The sequence below is a fragment of the Opisthocomus hoazin genome, chromosome 11 (assembly GCF_030867145.1).
Source record: "Opisthocomus hoazin isolate bOpiHoa1 chromosome 11, bOpiHoa1.hap1, whole genome shotgun sequence".
Taxonomy (NCBI): Eukaryota; Metazoa; Chordata; class Aves; order Opisthocomiformes; family Opisthocomidae; genus Opisthocomus; species Opisthocomus hoazin.
In genome coordinates this window covers 13,295,711-13,310,440 of record NC_134424.1, presented here as the reverse complement: position 1 = coordinate 13,310,440, position 14,730 = coordinate 13,295,711, and the positions used below count along the sequence as shown (strand labels likewise).

General features: G+C 42.9%; 1 protein-coding gene across 2 annotated transcripts in view; it reads right to left on the bottom strand.

Annotated features, from left to right (window-relative positions):
• Nucleotides 1–6,500: 6,500 nt before the first annotated feature.
• Nucleotides 6,501–14,730, bottom strand: part of SEC61A1 (SEC61 translocon subunit alpha 1) — a 25,602-nt gene continuing 17,372 nt past the window's right edge. For both annotated transcript variants that reach the window (XM_075432591.1, XM_075432590.1), the window contains exons 6-12: nucleotides 14,443–14,552; nucleotides 14,082–14,235; nucleotides 12,944–13,104; nucleotides 12,085–12,282; nucleotides 11,546–11,737; nucleotides 9,817–9,893; nucleotides 6,501–8,876 (exon numbers count right to left, since the gene is read on the bottom strand). In XM_075432591.1, coding sequence (XP_075288706.1) covers nucleotides 8,690–8,876; nucleotides 9,817–9,893; nucleotides 11,546–11,737; nucleotides 12,085–12,282; nucleotides 12,944–13,104; nucleotides 14,082–14,235; nucleotides 14,443–14,552 — 1,079 coding nt within the window. In that variant the 3' untranslated portion in view covers nucleotides 6,501–8,689. The remainder of the gene's footprint in view (nucleotides 8,877–9,816; nucleotides 9,894–11,545; nucleotides 11,738–12,084; nucleotides 12,283–12,943; nucleotides 13,105–14,081; nucleotides 14,236–14,442; nucleotides 14,553–14,730) is intronic.

Sequence of the window (14,730 nt, the reverse complement as noted above, 5' to 3'; positions counted from 1 at the left end):
GCACAAAGCTCTGACATACAGTGAAGAAAGGTCGTCTCCAACCTCTGCTGCCCACCTCTCTGGGCATTCACCCTGCTCCTGAAACCCCTTGGGTCTTCCTACCACTTACAGGGAGGTATTTGGCAAGAATCACATCAGGATCCTGCCAGAGGATTTACAAGAGAAAGGCAAAGCTGTCCTGTCAGATCTGCACTTCATGGCTCCAGCAATAGCTCTGCCGGGTGATGGAACAACGCGACGTCTTTCCAGGGGATGGCGGTACCTGCTGGGAGGGCTCCAGGCTGGGGATGCCAACTTGGAGCACCTGCGTGTGCAGGAAAGCACCAGCCTCATGGGTGAATGCCGGTGGGCAGGGAGAAGAGATGACTTTTTGAGGTCTTTAGCATGCTTGTGCTCAGCTCTTACAGACTTTCAGGCTGTGCAATACCCACACGCTTTCTGAAAACAGAGTGGCCGGCTGCACGCTCTGGCTTAGCCTCCTGAGCACACTTCAGGGCTGCGCTTAGCACAGGCGGTGCTGGTCTGGCTGGGTCTTCTCAATGCATTTGTGAGGCAGATTACCCAGCAAACCCACGGGCCAGCAGGATGCTATCCACCGCTCAAGGCAGCAGCTAACCGAGGGAGTGTTATTAGTAACAGAAACACTCAACGGAAGGAGGTGCAAGATCCGCAGAAGGGATTCATTATGGACTGCACTTCTCTGCTGTGAACGTCTTTCACCAAACAAATGCTTCAGAGCATTAACAAATCCCCACACCCTGATGTGAGAAAGAACAAATCTAACAGGTAGCCAGGGGGAGATTAACCGATAACCAGCCGCAAGGCAACAGAGCATGTCCTTGCTCGCACTTTTCCCATGCCAGTCCCCTCAGAGCAGCATCTTCCTGTCACTGTAGAAACACCAAACAAGTTCCTTTCACTTCTATCGGGGAGCAGCAGACGCAGATGGAGATTTCCCAGGCGCAAACAGACACCCAGCCAGGGACTGGAGGTCCGTCAGTACCTGTCACCCAGAGCCCCCCAGGAGCCGAGAGACCCACCCATCGGTGGGCTGCTGCCAGTGAGAGGGCTTCCCTTCTTACCTCTCCTCCACCTCGGTCTCACCTGTAAATGCTGGAGGATGCTAGCTACACCTCAGCTCACTTCAGGGCTGTCCTGGTAAACTACAACCACAGGAAGAAATCCAGTTCTGCCCTATTTAATCCCTCCTTCCCCCCCTACTGCCCCATCCTCATGGGCAGAGTGATCTTCAATGCGTTTAGCTTTGTTGCGGCACATTATCAGGGAGAAATGTGAGGTGTGGACAGTCTAAGGGTCACTGCCACAGAGGGATCGAAGCTCTAACATGAGCAATACCTGTTTCGCGCAAGAATCTCCCACCCCAGACCCACAAATGGAACACACGAAAGTAGGACAGAGGCTTTTACTCAGGTCTTTCAAGTTACGGGTGGGAGCCTGAGCTAAATAACCATCCTTTCACTTGATTTCTAGAGGGTGCTTCTACTTCATTATACCGATACAAAGCTCCCTGGGCTGTAGCAGTGTAACAGTCTTCAGGCAATTTCATTATTCCTCCAACACAACCTTCTAAAACCCCAATACCATCACTCTGTCACCCCTGCTTAGCGAGATCAACCCGAGTTAAGTTGATTTTATAGCAATTATTTTTAACAGCCAAAAACATAGGCAGATGGTTTTGTCTTCTCTTATAGTAAGCGTACGGTGTTAATCAATTGCAGGCACTCAAAGCTCTGACCATCACTTAATGGACTATGCAGAAAGGAAACACTCTTTGGAGAAGTAGAGATGTTCTACAAGGATGAAATAACATCAAGTCTGTGATCTCTCAGCAATTCTGCAAGAATAAAGAAAGACAGGACCATGCTGGCACATGGACCACTCGATTCTCTGACCCTCCTTTTCCTACAGGCATGAGCTCACTGCCAACACGCTGATCTGGGGATTAAGGACAGAATGAAGTGTAATACTTCATTAATTAGCTACTCATAGTTCTGAGGTGCCTATCACCTGTATCCAAATACCTACTTCATATACATACATGTGTGCAATTTGGGTCTGCATTTCAGTTTCTACAGAGTTAGCATTTCTTTCTGGTGCTTCAGGATCAGGCCACGTCGATGGAAGGGGAACTGCAGAGATGGCGTGGTAGAGACGCTGTGTTTGAGTCAGACTCTTGCAGGGACCAGCTGTATGACCGGGGACAAGTCCTATCCTCTACAGAATTTCCTTTGTCTTTTTTTTTTTTGTTATTGTTTTGTTTTTTTAAAAAAAAGGGTTTGGTTTTTTTTTCCTCAGACTGTACAATCTTTGGAGCCAAAAATCTCTCCCCTGTTGTAAGCACAGCCAGTGCCCACCAAAATGGGCGCTCTCATGCAAAACATGCAACTCCTGCAATACAAGGAACAGCTGAGAAGCCACCTCATAAAAATGGAAACCCTTCTAGTTTATGTGCTCTACAGCTAGGGCTCTTCTCTTTTCACATGAGCTACCCCTGTCACCATTCCAGTTTAAAGGATCATGCAAGCTTCCAGCTATCCACTACAAAAAAGTTGAGACAAGCATTTAAAACTAAATAAAAATGATAGCAAAGTATCTCAATTGCAGAAGGTTGTTCTAGACCCCTTGGCTTGCGTTACTGTGTTCCATCATTAAATTAGATAAGCTTTATCCCAAATGTTGGCTTGCTTCCACTAGCCTGTACTGCTTAAGAAATGGGAGGCACCGAGATAAGACAGCTCTTTCCTACCTACCTAAAGAAGTTAACCTCCCCCTCCCTAATTCTCTCCTTTCAAGAGTTACTCAAAGCAAGGGGCCAGGTTAAGAAAATGCTCTTCTTATAACTTAAAGATCACCAGTTCAAGCTCCATCCTCAAACACCTGAGATAGAAAAGGAATTAATTTAAGCACTTTTTACAAACACAGTTCCCTATCTTACAAGTTTCTACATCTGCAGAATATGAAGAAAACTGTGTGTGGTGGAAAGGGAACACAAGTCAGGTTGAGATACCAAGTTAAACAAAACATCGATTTCCACAGTACACCAGTATTCTGGGCTTTCTCTTACTGGGGAGATTAGTACACCGCTACCCTTTGCAATTTTTACCACCTTCGCCATCATACAATGCACTCACGGTTTGTTGTCAGCAGCCATCAGGATCCTGGAGCTCAGGAGCATTCTCAGATGCACACAGCTATAAACATGTCCTACCAACACACCCTGGCTTCACAAGGAGGCATCTCCTCACTGCCTTGGCACCCACACTACTGCCCAGGAGTCCTTCAGGGAGCTGCAGCTTCTCACCACACGCCCCCCAGTTACTCTCTGCAGCTGAGCTCTGCAGTCCCAAATCACTGTGTAAATGACCACATCTGTGGTCACGGTGAGCCCTTGCTCTAGATGCATGAGGCATAGCTCTGCAGCCCTCGGGAACCCAGCTGCAGCAATTCCTTGTTCTTGCACTACCAAAAGATACAGCTATTTAAACCAAAATAACATTCACACTTACACAGTGAAGTTAATCATGCAAAACCTACAGCTCACTGCTTCCTGTGCCCCTGTGTCTGGAGCTGCCTCTTTCTTTTGTAAAGCTTCACACCACAGGTATACAGAGCAGACACATCAGAGCTGTAAGAACATCAGATGGCTAAAGACATGCTGCAGGTTGAAGCGGAGAATACTCATCTCGGGCTTCCCATAGCTGATACTCCCCCAGCAGTCCTCACACCATTTTTTGAACCAACCACTTTAGCCTTAATCTATAAGAAGGGGAATCTGGGATTTTATGTGTGCCATGTATCCTGATTTTCTCTAAAGAAATACAAATATGTCTGAAACATAGCTTTAAAAGAATTTTATATCCAAACTGTCCTTCTGTTTTATTTGTTCCCTCCATTTTAAGCTCTCGGGTATTCATATTGCTGGAAGATGAACTGGCCCAGTTTTCCTGGTTCTCCAGCAAGAACTATGTCAGAGCAGGCAGCCCATCTCTGACCTTGACAGCCCCCTCTGTCGTGACGAAGTGTATCACTTCTGTGCTCATTCAGCCTCCGGCCCCTCCCATACCGCTGCCAAAGGAGGTGCCAGTTGTCAGGGTATTTCCTTTCTGCCGAGCGCTGCCAGCTTGGCCAGCGTCACATTAGCAATAGCCAGAGAATTGCTAGAACCTGGCCCACAGAAGGGTTTCAGTTTTAGCAGATCCATCCAGTAGCATATTATAAAACAGCAGCTTAAAGCCTAGCTGACTAATTAGGTCCCAAGCCTAGAATATTGATTTTGCTTTTAGAGGCTTCTTTTCTCGCCATCTGTCCCAACCCCAAAGACTGTCGCAGTCCAGGCTTACATTGTGGAGCAACATTCAGCAGACGCAGCGGCTGTCACAGCAACTGCCCCTGGACACCTAGCGTGCTTAGAAAATGTTAGACAATACTACAACCTCTCTAAAAGGAGAAGATGATAATTTTCAGCATTTCAGCTTAAAACAACTGCAGTCCTGGCCCTGATTCTAGGAAGCACAAACGAATATTGGTGAACTCGGCTCCCAGCCTTCTACGCGTACGGCACCCACGAGCGTAGCAGCGAAGGAAGAGGCAGGACACCCAACTGGAACGGGTTGAACACGCGTCCCACCGCTCGCTTCCGACTGGCAGGACGCGGTGCCTCGACTCGCGGTGTAACATTGCCACCAGGCGGGCAAGGCTCCGTGCCGGCGTCCGGCCTTCGGGGAGTCCCGGCGAAGCTGGGGGGCCCGAGTTTGGGAGCCAGAGCCCCCTGAACAAGCGGGCATTGTCTGAACACCTGCACAGGGCCGCTGGCCGCCGTTCAAACCGTGACTTTTCCAGGCAGGAAGGCGGCGAAGGCTGGGGTTTGGTGTCAGAAAGCTGGCAGAGCGAGCAGCAAGTGTAAGGGAGACGGCAGCCCGTCCAAGCCGCGCACCAGGCAGAACAGAGCTTCAGAAATGTCATCCCTCCCCTGCACGCTTCTCCTGAAAGCGCTCCTCTTCGCTGGTGATAACACCCTGCAGCCATCCCGCGTCTGGAAAGACGCGCGCTCGCCGTGGGAAAGGCTCGGGCGCTCGCTCAGCACGCAGCGACACATCGGGAAGCAGCTTTGGTATTCCAGGCAGCGAGGGCTGATTGAGGACCTGTCACTGGTGTCACACCAAGTCGGTGAGCAAACACCAGCTTACAAAAACCTGCGCGAAACTCCCCAAAGCTGTGATAAAACTGAAGGCTTATTATTCCTCGCTGCAAGAGGGGACAATTAGGAAAAGCAGTTACCAGGCCACTCGGCTTCCTCCTTTACCGAAAGCTGGCTGAGAAATCTTTGTCAGAGATGACAGCCTGTTTACAGTGCAGGGGCAGGGTTATCCCCAGAAGAAATCAAGGGAGCACAGCCATGGAACGTTTCACAGAGTAAAACAACAATAGTTGCAGCCAAAAGGAATTTTTTCTAAAACAAACAAAAAAAAAGGCAACAAACAAAATGTTTGAGGAATTCGGAAAAAAAGTTCCTTTGTTTGCCCTCTCAGTATTACATTCAGACACACTCTAGGAATAGGTGAACTAAAATAAACCAGATGATTTTTAAGGCTTCTTGAATCATGGCGATGGGGACAAAATCAAACACCCAGAACTTAAGTGTAACGGCACAAGCTTTCACATGAAATCCACAGTGCAGAAGAAAAGGCTATGCAAAGAATTTCGCGCTTGAAATACTACCAGCAGAAAGAGGATCTCAGACTTTGCCTTGGTGCTGGTATTTCACCTGGCTGTCTTGCCAGTAACTCATCGCATCTACAGTGACTTCAATTACTTCTGTGATCATGTGTGTGATAACATAATATTCCTACAGCAACCACAGTTACTAATGCAAGTTTCCTGGGGAGAAATAAAACAGCAAGGGAGAAATCAAGCTGTTGTTTAAAATGACTTCATATATGACCAAAATTTCGGCCAAAATTCTTGTATCCAGTATCAGTGTTTTAAATAAATTTGCTTTTAAGTACTAATATATTTTATTCAGGAGGCAGGAAGATAGATTTTTTAAACTTAACTTGGAATAAGCAAAAACTCAGTGGGCAAAACAATACTGGGAACATCATCAGCTTTGAGTTCTGTTGTTTCAGTCAATGTCCTGGTACTACTCTCATGCTACGAAACGACTAGCACCGTGTTTCATCCAGAAATAGTTTTCGTTAAACTGATGCATCATTGCCTCACTCCCCCACTATTTACTTGTGCAGCACCTTTTGAATTGCAGCTCTTCTGGAACAGGAAAGCCTAGAGGAATGGTTAAGGTTCTGTTATTTTGGCAACCTATTGTTGAGAGAAGACCCTGGAGTAAACATAATTTGTCTTTATTTTACACTGACACTCTAAACAGCCGTTTTGAGAGGAATCATTTTCAGTCTCGTAGGCAGGTAACATTATTCTACCAGTGTTAGAACTGTAACAGCATTCAAAGCACTGAAAGCCAAGCATTAGCTCCAAAGATGTACTTTATTTCATTATAAAGCAGATTGTTTAGGCATTATTTCTTTTTGTGAACATCCACTGTAATATCAGCAGGTCCTGCTTTGAGGACATAGCTGCTCGATAACAGACAAAGATTCCAGCACTAGACAACAAAAACACAGATGCGCAGCACAGGTGCTGCTTAGACACTGAATCAGAGCTAAGGGTCTAAACCGCAACCAGCTCAAACAGATGATATGACCAAAAATACAAGTACAGCTCCAGCCCAGCCAGAACCGCGTGCCCAAAAGTGGAGTCCTTTTTATTTCAAAACAAAATTTGTACTGGGCTTCCTGGAAAAACAACAAAAAAATCCCCAAAGCTGTAGAACCACACCACGCTCCTTCCCCTTCCTTTGAAAGTCACATTTTAACTGTCCCTTATTTCACATGAACATTGTGCTGTGGCACACTAGTATGTTATGAAAGACAGAAAAATTACTGAACGTAGTGTGAAGTAAGAGTGAATGGTTCGTAGTGAGCATTTCACAGATGCTTTGTCCCAAGACTTTTGTTCCTTTCCCAACTGTGATCCTCACCCCAGGAAGTTTCACTTTTATTGACAGGTGTATCTCATTCCAAATTTGCAGATTTCTCACACATTTGGTATTTGAGCTCAGTGCATTAACAAGGGCCTCTGGATCTCATCTGCGCTCCTTGGGTTCGTAACAGAGTCCCACCACTCCAAGCAGAAACAGTGATTCACATACTGTCACAGCCCAACATGCAAGAATGCACAGAAGGCGTTGATGTTGATGCAGTGCAGAGAAACATTCCAACATTGTAAGTCCTCATTCTGGTTTCCACGTTGTCCAATACTGGTTGAGGAAAAGTGTATTTACAAGACTTGTACACAAATATTTGCATTTGGTCCTAGGCACCTGATTAGTACTGACAATCTAAATTAAAATGGAATATTAAGTATTATTCTGGTCCATTAAAGCTTTTTACTGTAACTCCTCCAATCTGAAGGCATGATTCTGAAACAAGGAGGAATCCCAATACCTTCTGATAAAAGTACTTTTCTATGCACCATTCAAGTCAGTGAGACTGCAGAATGGAAAAGCCTCCTACATAAGCAACTCACAAGAGTTATCTGACAAGGGTCTCATATCCAGATCTAGAGAAACAGACAAGTAGCATACATTATTTTCACACTCCTTTGTGGTAATGAGACTCCGAATTCACTAGATATGAGTAGCCAGATAACATCCCAATTGCTACAAGACCAGAATTTATTATCAATGAGAGAAACTTAGCTTTAGCAAAGAGCACAAGCAGATTTACATCTAAGCAGCCATAACATCCATTCCTTTCAGCTAGCGTCAGAACTAGAAGTACTACCACTAATGGCAACGAAAACTAAGTAGAAGGTTTTACAAAGCTGCCGGCATGACCAAGTTTCGAAGTTGCAACTCCTAGGCACAGACTCTGGCAGAATCTAGATTGACCTGAGTTTTCTGCTTATGAAGGAAGAGTGGTGGGAAAGAACACATCCCTATCTTATACAAACTTGACAACAGTCTCAAGCCAATATTCAACACGGGACAAAGTCTAGCGTAGAAATGACAAGACATTTGGAATTAGAGATATCATTTAGTAAAAAGAAACAAGTGCCTCCCAAATCTGCCATACTGAAAAAAACCCAAACACAAAACTGAACATACTGAACACTGTTTGTGCTTACAACCATAGTTATGGAACTCGAGCACTAGAGGGAGAGATTTTTCTCACCACTACTGCAAAGGAGCTGCAAAAAAAGTTAAATGAAAAAAAGTCCCTTCTAAACATTCAACCCTCCCCACAATTATTAATTAAAACCTGTAAAGGCTTCAGGTATACTAATTTTGAAAGGGGCTCAAAAAAATTTCAAAGTCATTGAACTAAATCCAATTCAGAAAGCTGATTCTCCTAACAGATAGTTAAAAAACATTTTTCTTTAGAAAAAACTTTTTTGCATTTTTTCCTCATCAATTTATAAAATGCAAACAGTATGCTAGAAAAGTCTGAACATAAGGGAATGCGCTTTGGAAACATTATTAAAATATGTGTTCCTACAGAATGACATTATCAAGTTTACGTTACTTCTTTTCACCCGACTGGCTATATTTTGAGAATGTTCCTCCCCTCTTTCCTGGGTCCATGAGAAGCTAGGTTTAGAAAAGAAGAGCTCCCATGCTGCCAACTTCACTCTGTTCCTTTACAAAAATTTCAAAGTACTGATAAATGATAGTGACAGCAAGCAAAATTCCAGTTCCAGACCCAATTGCCCCAAGGAAGTCTGCCAGCACAGACAGGGCACCAATACAGAGGCCACCAAATGCAGCAGCTGTGGGGATGTACCTGTAAGACACAAAATGAGAACAGAAAAGGTACCATTAGAGTTTGCTCAGGATATTAACAAATATACTAGGGCTAATGGCACATGGGATCTATGGGAGATATTTAGATCAGAGGCAGCTTTTCTCCTAGAAAACCAGTCCCACTGAGAACCGAAAGAAGACTAGAGAGATAATCTAACCAGATGGTTAAAAAAAACAAGAACGAAACTAGGGGAACTGAAAAAATTCAGTGGCAGAATACTCTCTTCTCTCATGGCTCTACCAATCCAAGATAAGGAATAATGCCACTATAGCAGGTAAAGAAATAAAAAGCTCAACCTGACAGGAGGGAAAAAAATGCTAAGCTAAGAAGAGAAGGTATTACGGTCTACCATGCATTAAACACAAAGATTAAGTTTATGGCTACTGTCTCAAGTCTTTTGCAGATGACTGAAATCTAAAGCTTCCATAACGTTTCTGTAACATGAAGGATGTGTAGCTCCTACCCCGCAAACAGAAAACCGGGAAAGACTGACCCCTCCCTACCTCTGCATCTAGTAGATTTAACTAACTACTTGTCTTAAAAGCAAGGTCTGCGTGAAAACAGTACTCAAGACTGAACAACACATTAAAAATTACAGTAAAAACCGCTGGTGCATCAGTTTCAAGCAGCACACACGAATGCTCATTATTAACTATCCTATAAAAAGTATAAAAATGAAAAAAATGTAACAAAAGGAAAATACAAGCCCCAGAATTTAAAGCACATTAACTGTAGGGCAAGAATATGTTGTACTGTGCAAGTCCAGCCATTAATGAGAGAACTATTCTGTCCTGCACACAGAACACTGAAGTTGAAAGCATATCTGTCTTCTAGGGTCTAGAAAATGGAAGTCAAAGCAAAATTTGCAGTGTTTCCCCATAACACTTTGCATAAACAGCCTGTGAAATGTGTAGCTCACCTGTTTAGTTCATGGACCATTGAAGTTTCTCTGTGGCCTCGCATTACCATTTGCTGTTCCTTCAACTGTTTGGCAACCTGTATTGAACCAAGGAATGGAGCAAGTAAGTTTCGCATCATTTGCCAAGGCCAGGAAACTTAGTACTACAGAAAATCAGGAGCAAGACATTTCAGTAAATGGTGGTGGCTTTGGGTTGGGGTTCTTTGGGGTTTTGTTTTGTTTTTATTAATATTCTTCATCTGAGTTTAAAGTAGCCAGTATTTAACTTCAGATAGACTGCGGTCACAGGCACTTTTCCACACTGTCAATTAGGCAAAGCTTTTTGGATAATTCTAGTCCTATTGAGAAGAGGAAAATCTGGCAATTGCTAGGCTCTCACACACATAATTCAATTCCTGTCTTGCCACCTACCCTTCTCCTGGTTAGGGTTTAGCAGATGTTAGCAAAACCATCCTACGAAGTGTCCACTCCTACACTTCGGTTTCTCACACTTAGTTGAGCTGTTTATTTGTGGGGCCATATTAGAAACAATGTGACTTAAAAGACTCAGTTCCTGGAACATTATTCTTAAAGTGGATTTTTGCAATTGTACAGGGTTACAGTATAGCCCCGCAAACATTTTACTGACAACTGAGGGGAGCTGAAACTCTAGCAGGGGAACTTCTACAGCTGCCTGTCACTGAATCTAATGTACCGAGAAAACACCAGTTTTAATTATATTGTAAACATTTAAGTAATGATTTAGCAATTTTTATTTTTGACCTTGTTTACATAAATGTAAAATAATTTTTTTTTAGTACCACTAAAGTACATTAAAGTGTTATAAGCTGTATGCTGGTTTATACTGAAATAAAAATCCGGCTATACATGGCTGTGAGAGCCCCCCTGCACACCTGGCAACAAGCAGCTAGATGCAAGTCCAAAACGAGAGAGTGCTCACGCTGTTACACTAACTGTGCAACTATTACATATTTGTTAAAGAATGGATTAAACCATTCCATATGGCTGCCAAACTTTATTTGCTACCCAAAAACCACACAATACAAACCTACCACAATGACAACTATTTTCCATCTTGTTTTCCAATTCCAACTTCAGAATGATATAGCTGCTGATATCAAAAATCCCGTAGCAAATGGAAATTTTGAGAAGCAGGCTCAGGTACATTAGTACACTGCACTATATTCTGTGTTATCAGCACTCTCAAATTAAATATCATAACCTCCAGTTAATCTTCCCCAAAAAGAAATGAAGAAATGAAGAGCCCTCTATGCCAGACATGGGTATTCAAGTTTTACCTGCCAGTTCTTAAAGCAGCAACCGCCTTGCACACAGTGCATCTGTCATTCGGCACTGAAAGAGTTTCCACCTTTCATGTTGCCTTGCCTCCCCTCACACTGATCTGATGTTAGAGTTCAAAGTTTCCTAATGCCAATGAAAGCAATTATTTGGGTTTTGCTGTTTTTGAAAAAGCAGTAAAGAAAACAGGGCAAAAATTAGCCTTTACCTCCATTCTGTCCTTATCCTCCTCTCTCACAATAAAAGACAAAAATTCTTATTTTTAAGCTCCTTCTGATCCAGAATCAAAGTCACTATTTACACAAAATATAAATGTTAACAACAAGATTACCAGCACAATAGCTATTTCAGAAGAACGTCACTGTTATTCTTACAACAGCCCATCTGTTTTCACCATGTAAGCTGAGATCATTTATCATTTTGTACTTACATCTTTGGCAGAGGAGCCAGAGACTTCAATCCATGTCTTGGAGAAGAAAGCACAGGAGCCCAACATAAATACAATATAAACAACTGCATGGACAGGGTCTTCCAACACTGAAGAAAAGGACTCTGGAGGTGACAGATAGTAACAAAGTCCACCAACTGGATAAGCACGAGCAGGGCCTCCAGACGATGTGTCCTGGAAGAGGGGAGCAAGCAGTCACCAACTTTCTCACTATTTCTCAGCCATTAAACTAAGCCTGAGTTTGGATCACCTTCACGTCACTGCAGATCATTACTGCTACAGCAGGGCACAAAGATGCTACTTTACTATCACGAGCAGTTTCTAAGGTGGAAATGGACTACAGCAAGGAACAGCAAAAATACCTAGGACTGTGATTAATTTCAATTACTAATCTAGCAGTTTCAGTGCACACGACCACCTGTAGAAGTGCACCTTCATGTTTATAGACAGAACATCTCTTCAACTACATATTTTAACAGCGCTCTCATAAAGTTGTGTGCAAGATTAGAAGGAATACTCACAGACCAAGTGCCCAGTAGGCTAACCAGTAAGTTGCCACTGAAACGAGCAGAAAGCATCTGGGAGATGACGTACAAGTTTGACACCAGTGCGGACTGAAGAATAATGGGAATGTTGGAAGTATAGAACAGCTTGATGGGGTAGGTGTTGTACTGGCCACGGTAGCGAGCAGATTTGATAGGAAGATCCACTCTGAAGCCCTGAAAAGTTTTCAAAAGAAAGTTCCCTATTATATCTTGACATCAACCCATACAACAGGTCATAAACTGCAAGTGCAAGGTCTTGACAGCAACAGAGAAAAACCATAAAATCATTTTGTGCAAGTACACATGCTCTACCCAGAGGGCTATCCATACGAACACTTCTGCGAAGGGCCTGGAAGCCTGCAGGACTGTCTGACCTCACACATGTAAGAATGTACAAAAGATGTAGACATGAGACGAAATCTGAAGTTTCAAGAAGACTGCATACAACGTCCAGGAAAAGAAACATTAAAACTACTCAAAACTTTCAATATTCTTCAGCAGTTTGCTGCAACAGACAGTAAGAGACATACAGGCTTAAAGACTTCAAGTCTTTTCCAGCAAAAAAGAATAGCATTTGGGTTAGGCAATATTACATGTACACACCCATCTGTTTTTTTCAGAGACCAAAGCAGGTCTCAAGTCTTTTGTGTGGCTACAGTAAGTGTGGAAACTGATTAAAAGAAGCTAGCATTAAATGAACATCCAGAGGTAGCACGCACAAAAATGAGTCTTCTGAAGACACTGGACAGTGAAAATACAATTTCTTATAAAAGGAAGCAGATTACAGATCCACTTCCATACAAACTGTTTTATAGCCCTCTTTATTCCAACTGACCTGGAAATAAATTACAATAGCAAAGACAAAAATGGTGGCAATCAGATTCATAAGGTTGGGGAGATTCTGACGGTAGAAGGCCTCACGGAGAGCTCTGACTTTGTCTGTACGAGTAGCCAGAAGATGGAACAGAGCAATGATGGCTCCCTCAAATTCCATGCCTTGGAAAGGAAAAGAAAAAAAACGAGTCAGGTGTGCTGTGACTGTCTCCAAACTTCAGTGCTTTGTCCCATGAGGCATACTTCTCAACCACAGGATTCAGAATGGGATTTCTCCGAATCTTTCGCATCTCAAGCACGCTCTCAGAATTTCACTACTGCCATCCTCCGTATCAGCTATGTTATTTCCAAGATTGTTTGAAAATCTCTCTACAGTGGCCTAGAAACTAAATTATAGCCCAGCAGTCAAATGGGATACTTTACTGGTCTCTAGAAACATTGACATTCACCAAGTTCTTTCCCCCTTTCCTCCTTCCCATCAAAAAAAAATTTTAAATGAGGGAGCATGGTTTCTAGTATCCCTCGTGGTGAGAAACTGGTTATTGTTTGTACTACAGCACATCTGATAACCTCACTTATGTTTCCTATTACACAGGACCACGCAAGATCACCTGCTGTCAGGCTTGGAGAATAAGGTCTTTGGGGCAAAGAGTAAGACATGCAAGGAGCAGAAAGAAACAGATGATATTCGTCGGTAAGCTGGGCAGCAACCGTAATACAACAGCAGTCTACCATTACAGAGTTTTACTGGAGGCACTGCAAGAAATTCAAGTTCAGGAAATGTCTTGTGAGATACTACAAAAGTAAAAAGAAATGTCTTTGTACTTGCACCTTGCATAGGAGCACTTGCTGTATTAACAAGATTCACTACGTGGCAACTACACAGCTAAGATGCTAGTAACAGCATCTGCCATTTAAATTAACATACAGCAAAAAAAGACTGTGCCTTTTTGTACAAAATTAAGACTTATCCACAACAGACATTTTTGTTAAATAATCATTGTACTGTTCTATGTAAGAATCTAATGAGTTGGAATTTTTAAAAGAATAGGGGGGAGAAGCTACTTGAGTTTTTGTTTCACTTAATAAAGATAACTCAATCCTAATGTAAGTAAAGAAACCAGACTATGCCATATTACCTCGTCCTGTGTTCACCGTCGTGGGGCTGAATGCTTTCCACACAATAGTCTCACAGATATTGGTAGCAATGAAGAGAGAGATGCCAGAACCGAGACCATATCCCTTCTGAAGGAGCTCATCCAAGAGCAGAACTATCAATCCAGCAACAAAAAGCTACAATAAAAAAAGTACAGCATTAGTCCCATCCCTTTTTACTTTTTGCTAAAAAAGTAACTTGTATTAAAAGATAAGGAAAGACTATATATATATGAGGAAGCAGGCACACTTCGATGTTTTTTCTCTGCATGAGGGGCAGGCAGTCCACAAGACTGATTTTTGACCCTCTGAGAGGGAGATGAAGTAGAAAAGACTAGAAATTACCTGAATTGTGATAAGCAAGCAGATACCAGCACCCATCTCAGATGGGTCTCCATACATTCCAGTCATTACATAGACAATAGACTGTCCAATGGTAATGATCATTCCAAACACTGCAGAAAAAAGAGAAGAAGTATGTATTTGTTCTAGAGATATATGTCAGTGCGCAATTAGAGAAATATAAATCACTTCTTGTAGAGAAAGTCGTGAAGGAACACAGGAGTCACAGGATGTTTAAATTCAAGGGCAAGTTAAGTTTGTTGTCTGAAATCTGGCACTAAAAATACAAAT